Here is a 19,252-nt window from a genome sequence, read left to right as displayed (position 1 = left end):
AGTTTGCAAAGGGGAGGATTTTGTCTGTGGTTTCCGAGTGTTGGCTGTTCTTGTTAGTTTCCAATAAAAAACGAGAAGAGATGACGTACAGTGCATTCGTGTACAGTTCATTAATATTTAGGTATTTATGCAAAGCGATGAGATGTGTACGTGACAAATAAAATTAGAAGAAAATAAAAATCCTTATTAATACAAGTGTATTAAATTAAATATTTGATTTTTATTAAATTTGTGAATGAATCCTCCGAATCTCATGTATGAATATGCATACCCGAGTTAATTATAAAGTTTGTTTGGTACGCATTGATTACCATATTTTCATAATTTCTTTTTTAATTATTAATAAAAGCGTAAAACATTAATTCTCCTACAACATTCTACGAATTGCTCGTCCATCTTTACAGATTATCTTCTCTGCGCAATGTCTTAAGGAACAAAAGTCTATCGACAGTATGATGGTAACAAGTATCGTGTGAGGCGAAAGCTAGCAAATGGGTAGGTAGTCCAGCGCTAACTAGGGCATTCCTATTGGATTTCCAGTTCCGTGTGATTCAGGCTTTAGAAGCGTCAGCTCATCGCAAAATGGTGCGAGCCTCAGCCGGTGCCGTGAAGAGCCGAACGCTTCCGAACAGGCAGACACCCTACAAGGTCCAACCACCTCTACTTTCCCCCCACTCTTGAAGGTCTGGGTCATAACAGGCCCTTTTTTCAGTCACCACCCCATGCTTCCAGCCATGGCAGGGCTTCTCTGCAGTCATCAAGATTCTTCCGAGTGTAAAGTGGCTTGCTCAAGGAGGGGTTGGTGAGCGTTATAATCCCAAATTAGGTTCAATATTCTTAAAAAGAAAAAAAAATGGACGTCAAATACAGGAAAAGATGGCAAAATGAGGAATGAGTACTAAAAAGTACACGTACCCCCCCCCTCAAAAATCCTGGGCACCCCAATGCGAATTTCTGTTATTTCCACTTGTTAAGAGCAAAAACACACATTGAACGATATGAAATCTACTTTTCATTATGAAAACAACAATTGACGGTAGACCATAAAGGTTCTTACCTTTAAACGTGACAATTGAGGTGTTTGCATTTCAGTCTAGATCATATTTAATAATTCTCATCGCATGGGGTAGAATTAACTGTCATTTGTAGTCGTAAGATTTGTGGTATATGCTTTTACATTGAATTGGCAATGACCATGGCGTTTATCCCAGAGAAATATTGTGCCCCCTCTTCCCCCCCCCCCCCCCCTCCGTTGAGAGATCGATCCTGACGTTTGGCAAATCTTGTGACGACTACTTAAAAATGTCACGCTTCGCCACTGTTATCAATGTAGGTCCTCAGTGAAACTTGGAACTTAAGAAGAAAATGAGACATTTTGCGCTATTGCAATGCTATTAAGAATGAAGGGATGTCTCACTCACAGCAAAACTTTAAAAGAATGTGACACTGAACTACATGCTCTGTGCGAATTGAAATTTTTGCTTCGGAGGCACTCCAAAGCCGCCTGCAGAATATTTTTTTTCTCGGGGAAGAGGGAGGGCGTCCTAAGATTTCATATCTTGTCCTTCAGTCATAGACACTTGTATTGTTGTTGATTTTATTATTACTATTGCTATTTTATTATTACTACTACTACTTTGCAAATCATAAAATTCAAATTGAATTTAATATAGTTTGAATTTAAAATAGTTCTGTGCTGTTTACAACTTCAGACTCCAGTCTGCTATCAACATAGAAACTGGATTCGTCTCGCTTCCTTTCCATAAACATCTATCACTTTGTTGATCAACAGTTCTTTGTCTTTTTGTACTTTTTTCTTTTACAAAGCACAGATATTTAACAGACACCACTTAATCTATTGCCGTTCATGCTACCTCTGATCCATCCATGTTTTTACATGCCGAAGAGTACTGTAAAAAAAAGTCATAATTGAAAATGTCGGGGTGTGAATTATCAAGGTCAGATTCCGACTTTTCGTAATTCCGAACAGCCGAGAAATTCCAAAGGATCTTATTTAAAAGAGGCTAATTCTTGATATTTTCTACACTATAAGTGTCTGAACGTTCTTGAAATTAACAGTTTATATTCCATAAGTGCAAGAACAATCACTTGAAGGGGAAATAGTGTGCATACAATTCGAGATTTTCACCGCACCAGGAAATTTCGACAATTTCCTGACCTGGTCGTGAAATGGACAATTCTTTCAGTCCCGAATGTCAGGATTACTAATATTTTCTTCCCAAACCCATCCTTACTAAAAAGCTTCCGTCCCTCACACGCCTAGTTAACGCTGTCAACATGATTCTAATGTATCTTGTGAAAACGTTATCTCGTTATTTTGTTGGACACGGCAGTTGATTTTCTGTAACTGACATGATGTAAATCTTAGAGAACAATATTCCTTGTAACTTTTTCCAGATATCTCAGGAAGGGGGGCAAGTGCCCACACCCTTGCATATTTGTGATTTAATTTTGGAAAGTAAATTTTTTGGGTGTGCAAATGTGTTACCAGTCAGTAAACTAAACTATTGCCTTTGCTATTCTAAGTACCTCTCATCATTAGTTCTAGCCTAGGTCATGCAATTTAGAAATACTGTTTTTACGTTCAAGGAAAACCCAAACTCGTAAACGAGAAGAGTTAACACCAAAGACGTATCCACATTTCCACTGCCACGTTTAACCTTAAAGTCAATTTAACCACCTGCAAGTTTATTGTGAACAAGAGGTTCGCTGAGATTGGTCAGTTTCAACCACCTGTAAGTTTATTGTGAAGAAGAGGTTCGGTGAGGTTGGTCAGTTTCAACCACCTGCAAGTTTATTGTGAAGAAGAGGTTCGGTGAGGTTGGTCAGTTTCAACCACCTGCAAGTTTATTGTTAAGAAGAGGTTCGGTGAGGTTGGTCAGTTTCAACCACCTGCAAGTTTATTGTGAAGAAGAGGTTCGGTGAGGTTGGTCAGTTTCAACCACCTGCAAGTTTATTGTGAAGAAGAGGTTCGGTGAGGTTGGTCAGTTTCAACCACCTGCAAGTTTATTGTGAAGAAGAGGTTCGGTGAGGTGGGTCAGTTTCAACCACCTGCAAGTTTATTGTGAAGAAGAGGTTCGGTGAGGTTGGTCAGTTTCAACCACCTGCAAGTTTATTGTGAAGAAGAGGTTCGGTGAGGTTGGTCAGTTTCAACCACCTGCAAGTTTATTGTGAAGAAGAGGTTCGGTGAGGTTGGTCAGTTTCAACCACCTGCAAGTTTATTGTTAAGAAGAGGTTCGGTGAGGTTGGTCAGTTTCAACCACGTGCAAGTTTATTGTGAAGAAGAGGTTCGGTGAGGTTGGTCAGTTTCAACCACCTGCAAGTCTATTGTGAAGAAGAGGTTCGGTGAGGTTGGTCAGTTTCGACCAAATGCAAGTTTATTGTGAAGAAGAGGTTCGGTGAGGCTGGTCAGTTTCAACCACCTGCATGTTCATTGCGAACAAGGTTTTCGCTGAGGTTGGTCAGTTTCAACCACCTGCATGTTCATTGTGAACAAGAGGTTCGGCGAGGTTGGTCAGTTTCAATCTCCTGCATGTTTATTGTGAAGAAGAGGTTCGGTGAGGTTGGTCAGTTTCAACCATATGCAAGTTTATTGTGAAGAAGAGGTTCGGTGAGGTTGGTCAGTTTCAACAACCTGCAAGTTTATTGTAAAGAAGAGGTTCGGTGAGGTTGGTCAGTTTCAACCACCTGCAAGTTTATTGTTAAGAAGAGGTTCGGTGAGGTTGGTCAGTTTCAACCACCTGCAAGTTTATTCTTAAGAAGAGGTTCGGTGAGGTTGGTCAGTTTCAACCACGTGCAAGTTTTTTGTGAACAAGAGGTTCGGTGAGGTTTGTCAGTTTCAACCACCTGCAAGTTTATTGTTAAGAAGAGGTTCGGTGAGGTTGGTCATTTTCAACCACCTGCATGTTTATTGTGAAGAAGACGTTCGATGAGGTGGGTCAGTTTCAACCACCTGGATGTTCATTGTGAAGAAGAGGTTCGGTGAGGTTGGTCAGTTTCAACCATTTGCATGTTCATTGTGAACAAGAGGTTCGGTGAGGTTGGTCAGTTTCAACCACGTGCAAGTTTATTGTGAAGAAGAGGTTCGGTGAGGTTGGTCAGTTTCGACCACCTTCATGTTTATTGTGAAGAAGAGGTTCGGTGAGGTTGGTCAGTTTCAACCACCTGCATGTTCATTGTGAAGAAGAGGTTCGGTGAGGTTGGTCAGTTTCAACCACCTGCAAGTTTATTGTAAAGAAGAGGTTCGGTGAGGTTGGTCAGTTTCAACCACCTGCAAGTTTATTGTGAAGAAGAGGTTCGGTGAGGTTGGTCAGTTTCAACCACCTGCAAGTTTATTGTGAAGAAGAGGTTCGGTGAGGTTGGTCAGTTTCAACCACCTGCAAGTTTATTGTGAAGAAGAGGTTCGGTGAGGTTGGTCAATTTCGACCACCTGCACGTTTATTGTGAAGAAGAGGTTCGGTGAGGTTGGTCAGTTTCAACCACCTGCAAGTTTATTGTGAAGAAGAGGTTCGGTGAGATTGGTCAGTTTCAACCACCTGCAAGTTTATTGTGAAGAAGAGGTTCGGTGAGGTTGGTCAGTTTCAACCACCTGCAAGTTTATTGTGAAGAAGACGTTCGGTGAGGTTGGTCAGTTTCAACCACCTGCAAGTTTATTGTGAAAAGAGGTTCGGTGCGGTTGGTCAGTTTCAACCACCTGCAAGTTTATTGTGAAGAGGAGGTTCGGTGAGGTTGGTCAGTTTCAACCACCTGCAAGTTTATTGTGAAGAAGAGGTTCGGTGAGGTTGGTCAGTTTCAACCACCTGCAAATTTATTGTGAAGAACAGGTTCGGTGAGGTTGGTCAGTTTCAACCACCTGCAAGTTTATTGTGAAGAAGAGGTTCGGTGAGGTTGGTCAGTTTCGACCACCTGCACGTTTATTGTGAAGAAGAGGTTCGGTGAGGTTGGTCAGTTTCAACCACCTGCAAGTTTATTGTGAAGAAGAGGTTCGGTGAGATTGGTCAGTTTCGACCACCTGCAAGTTTATTGTGAAGAAGAGGTTCGGTGAGGTTGGTCAGTTTCAACCACCTGCAAGTTTATTGTGAAGAAGAGGTTCGGTGAGGTTGGTCAGTTTCAACCACCTGCAAGTTTATTGTGAAGAAGAGGTTCGGTGAGGTTGGTCAGTTTCAACCACCTTCATGTTCATTGTGAACAAGAGTTTCGGTGAGGTTGGTCAGTTTCAACCACCTGCAAGTTTATTGTGAAGAAGAGGTTCGGTGAGGTTGGTCAGTTTCAACCACCTGCAAGTTTATTGTGAAGAAGAGGTTCGGTGAGGTTGGTCAGTTTCAACAACCTGCATGTTTATTGTGAAGAAGAGGTTCGGTGAGGTTGGTCAGTTTCAACCACCTTCAAGTTTATTGTGAAGAAGAAATTCGGTGAGGTTGGTCAGTTTCAACAACCTGCATGTTCATTGTGAAGAAGGGGTTCGGTGAGGTTGGTCAGTTTCAACCACCTGCAAGTTCATTGTGAAGAAGAAGTTCGGTGAGGTTGGTCAGTTTCAACCACCTGCAAGTTTATTGTGAAGAAGGGGTTCGGTGAGGTTGGTCAGTTTCAACCACCTGCATGTTTATTGTGAACAAGAGGTTCGGTGAGGTTGGTCAGTTTCAACCACCTGCAAGTTTATTGTGAACAAGAGGTTCGGTGAGTTTCGTCAGTTTCAACCACCTGCAAGTTTATTGTGAAGAAGAAGTTCTGTGAGGTTGGTCAGTTTCAACCACCTGCAAGTTTATTGTGAAGAAGAGGTTCGGTGAGGTTGGTCAGTTTCAACCACCTGCAAGTTTATTGTGAAGAAGAGGTTCAGTGAGGCTGGTCAGTTTCAACCACCTGCATGTTTATTGTGAAGAAGAGGTTCGGTGAGGTTGGTCAGTTTCAACCACCTGCATGTTCATTGTGAAGAAAAGGTTCGGTGAGGTTGGTCAGTTTCAACCACCTGCATGTTTGTTGTGAAGAAGAGGTTCGGTGAGGGTTGTCAGTTTCAACTACCTGCATGTTTATTGTGAAGAAGAGGTTCGGTGAGGTTTGTCATTTTCAACTACCTGCATGTTTATTGTGAACAAGAGGTTCGGTGAGGTTTGTCAGTTTCAACCACCTGCATGTTTATTGTGAACAAGAGGTTCGGTGAGGTTTGTCAGTTTCAACCACCTGCATGTTTATTGTGAAGAAGAGGTTCGGCGAGGTTGGTCAGTTTCAACCACCTGCATGTTTATTGTGAAGAAGAGGTTTGGTGAGGTTGGTCAGTTTCAACCACCTGCAAGTTTATTGTGAAGAAGAGGTTCGGTGAGGTTGGTCAGTTGCAGAATGTTCCTCCTAATCCACAAGGCTGCATACTTTTCGGCGTGGAAATCGTTGATGAGTTTACAATTAATGGTCACGAATGAGTTCTGAGTTCTCTTTGTTATGCTGTATGCTTTCATTGCCATTTTTTTAGGGGGATAAAAGTAATCTACTTTTGCCAGGGACAAAATACTTTGTGTGTGGGGGTGGTGTACCCGGCTTCCCCCCGTTGTTTCGCACACTGACTACATGTTATACAAGGCTATAGTTGAGCGTATACGGCGACATCGGCGTACTAGAACAGATGTCGGAGAGGTTATGATTAAGCGAGGCAACAGAACGGAAAAGTTTTGCTTCCGGCGTCTCACTGGGCGATAACGCTTAAGATAACCTGCAGCGACTTCTAGCGGGAAATTTGGTTCCGCGCATTTCCCTTTAGTGGGCGTTACATCATTTGATTTCAATTGAAGCTGACAACAGAAGTTCTGTTGTCGGAAATTGCACCAATCTTTACACGGTGAATGCCAGTTTCTTATTGCCATCGTTTGGCTAATATAATAATTCTGTAGAAGTGTGCACAATATGCACAGCTAATGTTAGAGCTTTTTTTTTTTTTTTTAGCCTGGTCTCTGTGCAGGTGTTAAGTAAGGTTAGGTCTGTCCTTAATTGCCCAATGTAGAAGATTGACTTAACATGGTGTGAGATTTCGAAATACCATGAAGCCCCGTGTGAAGGTGTTAACAGTGTTACGGTTTTCAATATATTTTCCTCCAAGTTAGTTATTTCTAGTTTTATTAGCAGTATTATCAAAGTTATTAAAAGTATATAAAGTGAAGATTCACAAAAGTAACTTCAACAAGAAATCAAAATACAATAATATGCTGGACTGTAGCCTATGAAATACTATATTGTAGCCTTTATGTTCAATGTTATCATTAAAATATGATTTCCATATTTTTAATTTTTTTAAATTTTTTCTATATTATTGTAATAATGTATTTTATGTCAATTATGTCATAATCAGTAATTCACCCATCAATGACCTTTTCTTGTAAAAGTTAAATGACTTCATCCATGTAAAGGGAAACGACACTTGGCGTATACGCTCTAAAATATCTCCGAATACAGTCCTCATTTCATATAATGAAACGTATCTTAAATGTGATAAGTATTAAGAAACAAATGTTATGAAGACTTGACCACATATTTTTACCGTTGTAGGTCTATGAGATGTATTAGATTTGATTTTTTTTTTAAAAAATTGCATGTAATATTCTTTGTCTATCTTGCATTAAATGGAAACAATTTTGATTCTTAATACAGACCTTAAAATAATGGATTGTATAACAAAAAAAACGTAGGTTTTTATTTTAACTAAAACGTAACAATGTATCCTTTACTTAAACCCCTTCACTATAATATAGTGATATTAAATATCTTTGTTAATTGAAGGAAACTTATCTTCCTTTGGCACTAGCGAATTCCTTGATCACATCGAAGTAATCTAGCGTCTCAGCCAACTGGTGTTGGAAGCAAACAGTTCCAAAAGTTGGAACTGCTCAAACTCAAGCGTGTTTCCGACATGGTTGACTGAAGATATATTTTTGTTGGTTTTAGTTCCGAAAAACTTCGTTCGCCAGTTGCAACGGCTACCGGCAAAGATTAAAACGTTCACCATTTACTTATTATTGAGGCTATTTCTAAAGAGGAGTTTTTAGGATTCTTGTTGGGAAACCTGATGGTAAGAGACCTGTAGGTTGGTTGACTTGGTGTTTTAAGTCCACTTTATGAACAGTAAGGCTAATCGCGACTGGACCTACAGTTAAAGTGGGATCCGAACCACTTGTGCCTTCACCGGGTATCGAACCCGGGACCCCTTGTTTACAAGGCGACGACGCTACCACTGCACCATCGGGAAGGCATAAGAGACCTGTAGGAAGGCCAAGACGAAGATGGGGGACAACGTTGAGATAGACCTAAAGGAAATCGGTAGGGATGGAAAAGAGTATATAGAACTTGCTCAAGATAGGGAAAGATGGAAGGCCTGTGTTGCTGCAGCCATGAACCTTCGGGTTTAAGAAGGTTAGAGAGTTAGTTAGTTTAGCTATTTCTAACAAGTTTTATACAGTAATAATATAACTTCCAAGTTTTCAATAGATTTATCTTATCTTCTCATCCAAATTTTGCCGCCCTGAAAATTTGCAGCTGTAGGTGATGACACGTCCCCACCCCCAACAGCCGGCCCTGTATAAATTAAATACATTTTACGGGTTCTCCCTTTGGATTCCAATTTTCCTCTCATTTCTGTGGCCTTTTTTTTGTTTCTCTTTTAAGCCTTTCTTATCTGTATGTTTCTTTCTAAGCTAGCATTACCCCCTCCTCTCTCTCGCAATTCTTCAAATCTCTCATTTTAACCAATTTTAATTGTGCACCTATCTCTATTTCTCTGCTATCTCTCCTTTCTTCCCTAATATATCTCGGTGAAATTGAATGAAATTGTGGATGATTGACAAGAATTAAATTATTTTTTTCATAATTCACATGCATGTACCGTAATATGTATGTATATATTTTTAAGAAATGTCGTTTACTAGTCACAGGATATGATGATCGCTTTTCGTGACATACAAATGTACATGAATCTTGGGCATGGAAAACCATAGTATATTGTTCATAACTGGACACGTGAGAATTGTATTTTTTTTTATCTTGGTTATTCTACTGAAATACCAATTAATTGAAATATTTATTTTATCATAAACAAGTTCATGCGTCCAAATAAAGAATGTCAGTTTCGGACGACTGACCGGTTGAATATTAAGACTAACAATAATTAAATAAACAGAATCCACAACCAACCACAATTCTCGTAGTGAAGAAGAAGAAAAAATAGTACTTTCATTTTCTTTGTTTCTCGATGCCGAATGGTTCAAGGAAAGAAAATATTTTCTTCATGGCATGAGAGTAGTAAATGAGTGCAAATTGATAGAAATCATGGAAATTCGTACCTTCAAAAAGAAACGCACCAAGAGTTTCAAAATAGGCCGCTAGATGGTAGCATAAACATGCTTTCCATATTTTCTTCCAAATAAACATCGGACATTTCGAAAAATGGTAAAAATGTTACAGGGTATCACATTCTAAAGTATTTTATAAAAATTATTAGCTGTAATATTCTGAGCCGTAAATTTTTTGGTTTATGGTTCCAGTAATTATTAACTCATGACTTCCTGTTGTCGCTTTCACGGCACACACTACGTTCACGTTGCTAGCAGAAAACCCTGTTTGCACGCCTCGCTGATAGATGACGTCTGCGTACGTCAGAGGCCGTTTTCACTTCAGTGACGTAGGAGGTGAATTTCGGCGATGTTTTAAGGCGTATTTCTCAAGACCCAAAACAAATATCGCCGAGATATTTTGCACACTTCATTTTTGTGTCATAGTCCGTAAAATGAATGTATTTAAAACGTTTCTTGTGTCCTAGTGGAAAGGTCCATTATGGTTGGAAATTGCCACCACCATCATAAAAATGATATACATTATTGTGAACGTTTCAAGCCAATACCGGAAGCTGCCATCTAGCGAGAAAATATGTAAACACAGGAACGTAGATTTTTTCTGCGTGAAAGCTGTTCGATCTCTGCAGAACGGGTTGTTTGTTTCTATGTGTATTTCACTGTCGAATGTCGATCGGCGTAATTAACCGAAATGTGGAATGTTTCAGTCTTAGTCAGATTACGAAAGCAAGTGATTCCTGTTCGCAGATTTTCATTGTTTCAGATATTATTGCTTGCAGTTCGTTTTAACATGTCGGTGTTCTCGTTCGAAAATCATCCTTAACATGAGGATCGACAAGGGAAAGATATGTGGATTGCAGGCACGTATCCAGAAATACATTTCGGGGGGTCCAATTGTCTCAATAATAATAATCATAGAATTATTATATTAAGTTAAATTAAAATAATATTAATTAAATATGTAAATTAATTAATATTGTATTGTCATTATTACATGAATAGGTAAAAGATGTTAAAAGAATATATATGTAACAGCATGTATTCATTATCTAGCTTACATATAGTTAAAATCGCCAAAATTTGCATACAACCAACTGCCCTGGCAAGGAAATGAATGTCAAAAAGATAAAGAATTGAATATTTATTGAATAACAAAAAACAAGTTAGATCCAATTGTAATAAGCAAAAATAAGTGCACAGTGATCTCTTTTAATTGCCTATTAAAATTGACGAAAGTAAAGTTACTGATTGATATTTTATGCATATTGTGATAATGTGCAAAAATCTTTGGAACTGTCCTTCAAAGCCGTATGAGCTAAATTCCTTGCCTTCTAATAAGCTTAGCGGGAATAAATAACCATTCATTACATAACAACTGCTAAACAATAATATTTTGATTATTTAATTTTAGAACTTGGTAAGTATTTCGGTGGGGGGGGACTCCGGACCCCCTAAATACCTCCTTGGTAGATCGTGAACCCTTTTGTTGAACCCAAAGTGACAGACAGCCCTTTTCCATTACGAAACCCTTCAACTTACTGGACAAAAGACTGGAGAACAGTTTTTTGAAACTGTGAGTAATTGAATAAGTTTGAAAACTGATTTTACATGAGCCGGCCTCTGTGACGGAGTGGTTAGAGCAGCGCCCTACGATGCCAGGAGGGATCCCAGGTTCGAATCCCAACTTGGGCATGGGTGTCATTTGTGAGTGACGACCGTTCGTCAATTGCATCATATCATCATTCACCCTCATCGTCGCGATTAGACAAGAGTGGAAGAAAAAACGACGGTAAATAACGAAAAGCAAATGTACGTGAAACATAAATGAAATTTCTTGTTTATTTTCTACCAGTTATCTTTATGAAGATGCATTTTCTGGCATGACTGTAATTAAAACGAGACAAGGGAACCGCCTGCAACTTGTCTCCGCTTGCCTATCACTTCGATCCATTACAATCTAACAAGCAGGAAACAGCAACAGAAAATGTCACTAGCATAACGTACCTTCAAAAACTAAGCTGTAATAAAAGGAACTAAGTTTTCAATAACTTACGATCGAAGCGTTGGTATTAAAGTGCTACTTATTTAAGGCAAAATATTCGTGTTGGAACTAGTGCTTATTTTTAAATTTAAAATATTATTTTGTGTTGGGACTATTGTTTATTATCTAAATTACATACTTACAATATTTGTCGTGTGTATATGATGAAAAATGTTTAGCCGACAAGTTGATATCGTTCTGCCTTAGTAGTATGGAGGCTCCCGGGAACAAGATCTGATTGGTCGAGAGCTGTCACGTGACTCTATGGGGGGCGTGGCTAAATGTTCGTAGTCTTGGAGGGTCTAAGTTAACCTAACTTTTGTGACGTCACGAGCACGGTCACGTGACTCTACGTAGGGTTTACGGGGGCGTGTCTCTGTATTTGTAGCGTTGGAGGGCATAAGCTAACCTAAGTGATGAGTTATTTGAGCCCCAAGTTGTGATTGGTTGAGACTGGTCACGTGACTTTGGTGTTGAAGTGTATAATCTTCACCCTGAGCAAGGAGTCTCCTGAGCACAAAGCTCTGATTGCTGGAGATTGGTCATGTGATTGGGCGATCTACATGGGTGACATCGGGGAATTTCGGTTTATGTGTGACCAAGTTCTGACGTTACATGTAAACGAAAGTATTTTTGAGGAGCGTGCTGAAGCACGGAATGAGTCGGGCATGTCCTGGCATGTCTGTGTTGGTATCAGAGAGGTTGATAGCGTTGATGACTATAAGTAAACCTAAGCTTGGTCATTCTGTAGATAAGAAATGTACGGAGCATGATTAATCTTGGAATGAGCCAAGCCTGTCTCCGACATGTCTGTAGATATCGGAGACGTTGATAGTGCTGATGACTGTGAGTAAACTTATCTGTCGGTCACGTTGTTGATAAGAATTTTGTGGAGCAGGAGCAACCTAAGGATGAGGCAAGTGCGTCTGTTGGGGTCGACGTCCGACAGTTCGAAAGGGATGGTGACTACAAGTTAATTTTATCCTTTGTTTGTTGGTCAACTTTTGATACGAACTGTGTGTAGCATGAATAAGGTCGGAATTGAGCAAATGTGTCTGTCTGAGTGACGTCAGAGAGGTCATCGGTGTTTGTGGCTATGACTAAATTACGTCTGCAACTTTTTTGTATCATATTTCGGGTTCTCTAGTTTTAAGTCCACTTTATGTGCAGAAAGACTAATCGGGACTGGATCTACAACCGTTATGTATCTCTAACGGGTATCGAACCAGGGGTTCCTTGGTTATATTATTAAAAATAATTATGGTTGAAGTTACACTTATGATGGTGATAATTTTTTTTTTAAAAAAAAAGAAAAGAAAAAAAGTGAAGTTCTTCCCTGTGCCCTGCACCACGGTATGGAGGTATGGAGGGGTGTGGAGATAAAGCACCATGCTCTGTTATACACGGTCGAAGGTAGGGGTGATGTGATCAGCATCATGCCTCTGGCCGTCTTTACCCCCCCCCCCAGTTTCCTCTAGGTACCCACTTAATACGACATTGGGTGGTTGAAAAAAATAACAAAATAAATAAAAAATAAATAAATTGCGGTTTCCCCTTCTCGTCGGGGATAGATTTTTTTTTTAAGATTTCATATGCTTGGAGGGAATGGTGTTTTTGAGTAACATTATATATTAAGAACTTTTTATTATGCGAGAGCTACGCTAGAGACTGCAACGCAGGGGGGCCACTTCGTATTTGCGTTAGCAAACTAATTTCATGAGTAAATGTTTAAGATTTATGAAAAAAAATGCGTGGAGCTGGATTTGTTTTACTCAAAGTTGTGTTTTAAGGATAGACAATTCTCTAGTTCTTTAGGTTGCTCTGTGAAAAATTTTCTTCTACGTCTCCAAAGGTCAGTTGCAGGGAGGGGAGAGTTTATGTGCATTGCCAGGTCGAAATTCGGCAGTAGGAATTACGCTTGCCTGATAAGGGGATTGCAAACTGTATTTATTTATTTATTTAGTCCTGAATCAGAGAGGCAAAGTCAGTCAACTTTGTCAGTATTTATAGTCTCGCGTAGAAGTTGTTGGCAGTACAATTCGTGGTTGTGAGTTCTGTGCGCCACGACGTATTTTGGATCTGTGCGAGGAAAAAAAAGTCCACACCGTCGAGTGTATTCTTTTCGGTCGATTTTTATTGTGGATGGATGAAGCAGAGGTGAACAGAAATGGGTAAGTGATACATAGGCTATATATTATCGTTATTATTATTATTAAGTGTGCGTGTGAGATTGCCGAATGAAAAACATGGAATATCATTACAGAAGATAGTTAAATATTATGTACTTACGTATATTTCGGATCAACAGTTATAAAAATACTCCTTGTAATTCATTCATTCATTATTTAATTGGAAAGTTATCCTTATTTGGTGAGATGGCGCTGCTCCTAAAGCTACTAATTTTTCCAACTAGGAATCGAATCAGGGAATTTGTAATTCAGAATGACATTGCATTATTCTATCGAAAATGTTAAATAAAATAAATAAACCATATTGGTGGGGATTTCTTTATAAATGAGTGCTTAAATGTATAACCACATAGGCTAATCGAAAATGGCTTCACAGGATGAGTGTGTGGAAAAAGAGCCTCGGTAATCAATAGACAATGCAAGAGTGTTAGTAATTTTAATGGTTAAAATCGAGAATGAACAACTCGAGGTGGCTAATTTCAGTATGAAATCAAAACGTTTAATTTCGTGTAATAAAAATATAAAATTATAAGGGAGGTAGTTTTAGTATTGTCCGAAAGAGGAGCACAATTTTATAGTGATTGTCAATGGGAATGTAAACTCAATAAGGGATAACTTTCTTCCAGATGAACTATCTTCTTTACCATCAACGGAAAATATTCTTCGAGAAATTGAGAGTTGTGTTGGTGTTGGTAGCGAGTTGAGAGAAATTTCTACACAAAGAATTGTGCAGGATATAGAGTCTGTAATCCATTCTTCACAAAATGTATGTGCTGTGCCGGAAAATCAGGACTGCAGATTTGACAATACTATATGTCCCCAGAACATTCTAGGAATGAATAATTGTGTTAATGTTGGTAGTACGTCGGAGGAAATTTCTACACAGAGAATTGTGCAGGAAATAGAGTCTGTAATTAATTCTCCACAAAATACAACTGATGTGTCGGGAAATCAGGACTGCAGATTTGACAATAATATATGTACCCAGAACATTCTAGGAATGAAGAATTGTGTTAGTGTTGGTGGTGATTCGGGAGAAATTTCTACACAGAAAATTGTGCAGGAAATAGAATATGCAATTAATTCTCCACGAAATACAACTGATGTGTCGGAAAATCAGGACTGCAGATTTGAGAATAATATATGTACCCAGAACATTCGAGGAATTAAGAATTGTGTTAGTGTTTGTGGTGAGTCGGAAGAAATCTCTACACAGAAAATTGTGCAGGAAATAGAATGCGTAATCAGTTCACCTCAAAGTGTATGTGATCTGTCGGAAAAACAGGACTGTAGATTAGACAATAATATTTGTACCCAGAAGATATTAGACGATATAAATAGTTTTGTTGGATTTCCATTACCCGGGAAAGAAACAGTATCCGATTCCAACCCCTTAGAAACCCAACCCAACCCACATGTGATTCAAACGGGGGGTGGATCAACACACAGAAGTGGGAAGGAAGATACTGTGGAGAAAAGTGATCGTTTTACTGTGCTGGATGAGTTTGATCGTCATTATAAAAAGTTTAATCTTCAAGGTAGGCAGATGAATGTACGTCTTCATCATGTTCCAGAAAACGAAAATCCTTTACAGTGGATTCATGACGGTTTGAACCAGATAGTAAAATTACTAACAAGGAATATTGAAGAACAAGACCATGTTGGCTTAACTATAAGAAATGTCAATTCACCGAGAGATCCTTTTTGGATAAGTTTTCGACTAGCAACAGAAATTAATTCAGATGTGGTTTGGGAGAGCTTCGAGAAATTAGTTCAGAGCAATAGCAGTTTTTTGTCGTCTGATGATTTGATTTTCCATCTGCACCGTGTACGAGTGCCGTGTGGGACAGGACGTTTTAAGAAAGGTTTAGAGAATATGGACGAAGTTTGCAGAAAACGGTCTGGAATTATATGCATTACAAATAAAGATTACATGTGCCTTCCACGAGCAATTGTCGTAGCAAAAGCATATACACAACTTAAAGGCCATAATGAGAGAAGTAAATACCGAATGGGTCGCCCGATTGTCAAAATTGAAGCTCTGGAGTTATGCAGAGAAGCAAATGTGGTTGTTACAAAAAGAGGATGCGGTGTGGAAGAACTGAAAAGATTTCAAAATGTCTTGCCACAATATAGGATTGTTGTTTTTGCTGATCTCAGTGGTAATAATATAATGTTTGTTGGTAGTACCGATATAACAAGAACACCTCTTTACCTTCTGCATCATGAATACCACTACAATGTTATCACTTCGTTGACATCTGCATTTGCATGTGCTTATTACTGTGAACATTGCAGAAAGAAATTTGCGTCCATCACAAAGCACACAGATTGCTCACGTACATGTAATAAGTGTTTCCAGTCTCATGAAAACTCACCAGAAATTAGAGTGTGTTTAGATTGCAACAGACAGTTTCACGGGGATGTATGCTTCAATGAACATAAACGCAAACCAAAGAACGGGAAAAGTATTTGTGAGAAACTACACCAATGCCCTGATTGTCTAACAATTATTGCTATTAATCAGAGAAAAACAAAACATATTTGTGGTGAAGTATATTGCAGAATATGTAAGAAACATTGTCCTAGCGGTCATCTCTGTTACATTCAAAAATCATCACCGCCAGAAAACAAAAAACCCTTTATATTGATATTTTACGATCTTGAATGTACACAGGACAGCAAATATGACAATCATACAGATAGAACAGAACACAAACCAAACCTCTGTGTTGTCCAACAGGTTTGCAACACTTGTAAAGACATACCTGATGTGTCGGTCCCCTGTAATTGTTGTGGGAAAAGGCAGTATATTTTCAAGGAGTCACCAGTGGAAGAGTTTCTGTCTTATATTAAAAATCTACCTCACAAATATGATATTTACTGTATATGTCATAATATGAAGGGGTATGATGGACATTTTATTTTGCGAACGATGATTACCCAATTCCAGGTTTTTCCAGAGATTATTATGAATGGATCGAAAATCCTATTGATGCAAGCGGGACATGTTAGATTTCTTGATTCATTGAATTTTTTGCCTATGCCGCTGTCAAGCTTACCAAAAGCATTCGACCTGCCCGATGGTAGGAAGAAAGGATACTACCCTCATCTTTTCAACAATTCCAAAAACAAATTCTACAGTGGACCATTACCTGATGTAGAATACTACCAACCAGACCAGATGAAACCGGAAGAAAGAGAAACATTTCTAAAATGGTACAGTGAACAGAAAGACAAGAATTATGTTTTCAATGCTGAATCTGAACTTGTTGATTATTGTATAAATGATGTTGAGATCCTTCGACTGGCTTGCTTGAAGTTTAGGGAGACCTTTCTGCAAGAAAGTGGTATTGATGTTTGGAGAGAAGGTGTGACAATATCTGGTGTTTGTAACCTACTATATAGAAGGAATTATTTGCGTGAGAATACAATTGGTGTAATACCATCAACTGGATATCGTTGGGGAGACAACCAATCCATTGCAGCAGTTGAATGGCTTGTTTATGAGGAGATAAAAAGAGGAATATCTATTGAGCATGCTGGAAAAGGGTTAGAAAGAAGAATATCTGGGATTAAAGTTGATGGATATTATGAAGATGAAGAAGGTAACGGTCATATTTTACAATTTCACGGATGCTATTACCATTTTTGTGATAAATGTTACAGCAGCAAAAATGGAGAAGAGAAATTTGAAGGTGGTGACACCATGAATGCCAGAAGAGAGAGAACTCAAAGAATAACCCAACGCTTGGAGAGAAGTGGCAACAAGATTGAAGTAATGTGGGAATGTGAGTGGCGACAGTTAAAAAGAGAGAATCCTGAGATTGAAGAGTGTGTGAAAAACCACCCTATGACTATCAAGAAGCCTTTGGATCCTAGAGCGAGTCTAACTGGTGGTCGAACGAATGCCTCAAAGTTATATTACAAAGCTAGTGACGGTGAGAAGATAAAATACATTGACATTTGTTCTCTATACCCGTATATTTGTAAGTATGGAAAATTTCCCATAGGACATCCAACCATTTTTCTCGCCGAAGACTGTCCCAACATTGAGAATATCGAGGGGCTTGTAATGTGTACAGTTCTACCCCCAAAAAATCTCTACCACCCTGTATTACCCATGAAAATGAAAGGGAAGTTATTTTTTACCCTGTGCAGATCATGTGCTGACGAGAATAATCAGGGAGAATGTATTCATAATCCAGACGAGAGATCCTTCACAGGCACATGGGTTGCAGATGAGCTAAGAAAGGCAGTTCAGGAAGGATACAAAATTACAAAGATGTACGAAGCGTGGCAATACCGAGTAACCAGTTTTGACCCGAAAACAAGACAAGGGGGATTGTTTGTGGAATATATTGACAAATTTCTAAAAATGAAGCAAGAAGCTAGTGGTTGGCCATCCAGCTGTAAAACTGAGCAAGATAAAGTAAATTTTATCTCGGAATATTACAAGAAAGAAGGAATCCATCTGGACTATGACAAAATTGAGATCAACCCTGGAAAACGGTGTCTCGCAAAATTGATGCTCAATAGTTTTTGGGGCAAATATGGGCAGAGACCAAATATGCCAAAAACCTCGATAGTATCACAACCCTCTGAGCTGTATACTGCACTCATGAATCCATCCGTTAGTGTTAATTCGCTTATTCCTATCGACGAGAATTCTCTTGTTATGAATTGGCAACATGTAGATGAGGCAGTCGCTGAGTTACCAAACGTAAATGTAGTTATTGCTGTTTACACTACGGCAGGGGCGAGACTTCATCTGTACAAATATCTTGAGCAGCTCAATGAGCGTGTAATATATTACGACACAGATAGTGTTATTTACATTTCAAGAAACGGAGAATTTGAACCGGTGACGGGTAATTATCTTGGTGAGATGACTGATGAGCTGGAGATTTATGGTGATGGAAGTTACATAACGGAGTTTGTCTCCACGGGCCCAAAATCTTATGCATTTAATGTGAAAAACCCTACCACACAAGTTCAAAGTGGCGTCTGCAAAGTAAAAGGCATCACCCTGAACTATGCAAATACCAAGAAGATAAATATATTTTCGATTAAAAATATGGTGGTTAATGAGACAGAAGCAATTCATGTACATAACAATAAGAAAATTGTAAGAAGTAAAGACTTTAGGATCTTCAACAGACCTGAAAGTGAAATCTTGAAAGTGGTTTACACAAAAAGAAGAATCATTGAAGATCTGGATACTGTGCCTTTTGGATATTCAAATCCACAAAAGAAACAGCGCACGAAATAAATCTGTCAGAAGTATTTTTGATCCCGATAGAGGTTGATCATACGTGAAGGCCATACCTTAAAATAACATCCCTTTTCTATGATTCTGGCTGGACCGTCTGGATGTGGAAAATCAAACTTTTCTTCGAGAATTTTACTACATCTTAAAAGTTTAGTAAATATAAATTTTATTAATATTACCTGGTGTTACAGTGAGTGGCAGCCCTTATACAATAGAGTTTCAAGTGACGTACAATTTCACAAAGGACTTCCCAACATGGAGGTATACACACCAGAAGAAGGACCCCATTTGATTATACTCGATGATCTGATGAGAGAAGCTGATAGTAGAGTTGTTGATCTTTTTACAAAAGGTTGCCATCATAGAAATATTAGTTTAATATTTCTATCACAAAATGTATTTC

General features: G+C 38.8%; 1 protein-coding gene across 1 annotated transcript; it reads left to right on the top strand.

The window, feature by feature from the left end:
- The first annotated feature begins 16,620 nt into the window (after positions 1–16,620).
- Positions 16,621–18,849, top strand: LOC145996810 (uncharacterized). Its single transcript, XM_083133342.1, has one exon. The coding sequence runs from the start codon at positions 16,621–16,623 to the stop codon at positions 18,847–18,849; it is 2,229 nt and encodes a 742-aa protein (XP_082989468.1).
- The last annotated feature ends 403 nt before the right edge of the window (positions 18,850–19,252 follow it).

The sequence above is a fragment of the Lepisma saccharinum genome, chromosome 13, assembly GCF_977018435.1.
Source record: "Lepisma saccharinum chromosome 13, izLepSacc3.1, whole genome shotgun sequence".
Taxonomy (NCBI): domain Eukaryota; kingdom Metazoa; phylum Arthropoda; class Insecta; order Zygentoma; family Lepismatidae; genus Lepisma; species Lepisma saccharinum.
This window is presented reverse-complemented; position numbering and strand designations above follow the sequence as displayed.

What these genes read in the sequence shown, in the direction of transcription:
- LOC145996810 (XM_083133342.1), top strand. Translation starts at nt 16,621, where the DNA reads ATGCCGCTGTCAAGCTTACCAAAAGCATTCGACCTGCCCGATGGTAGG.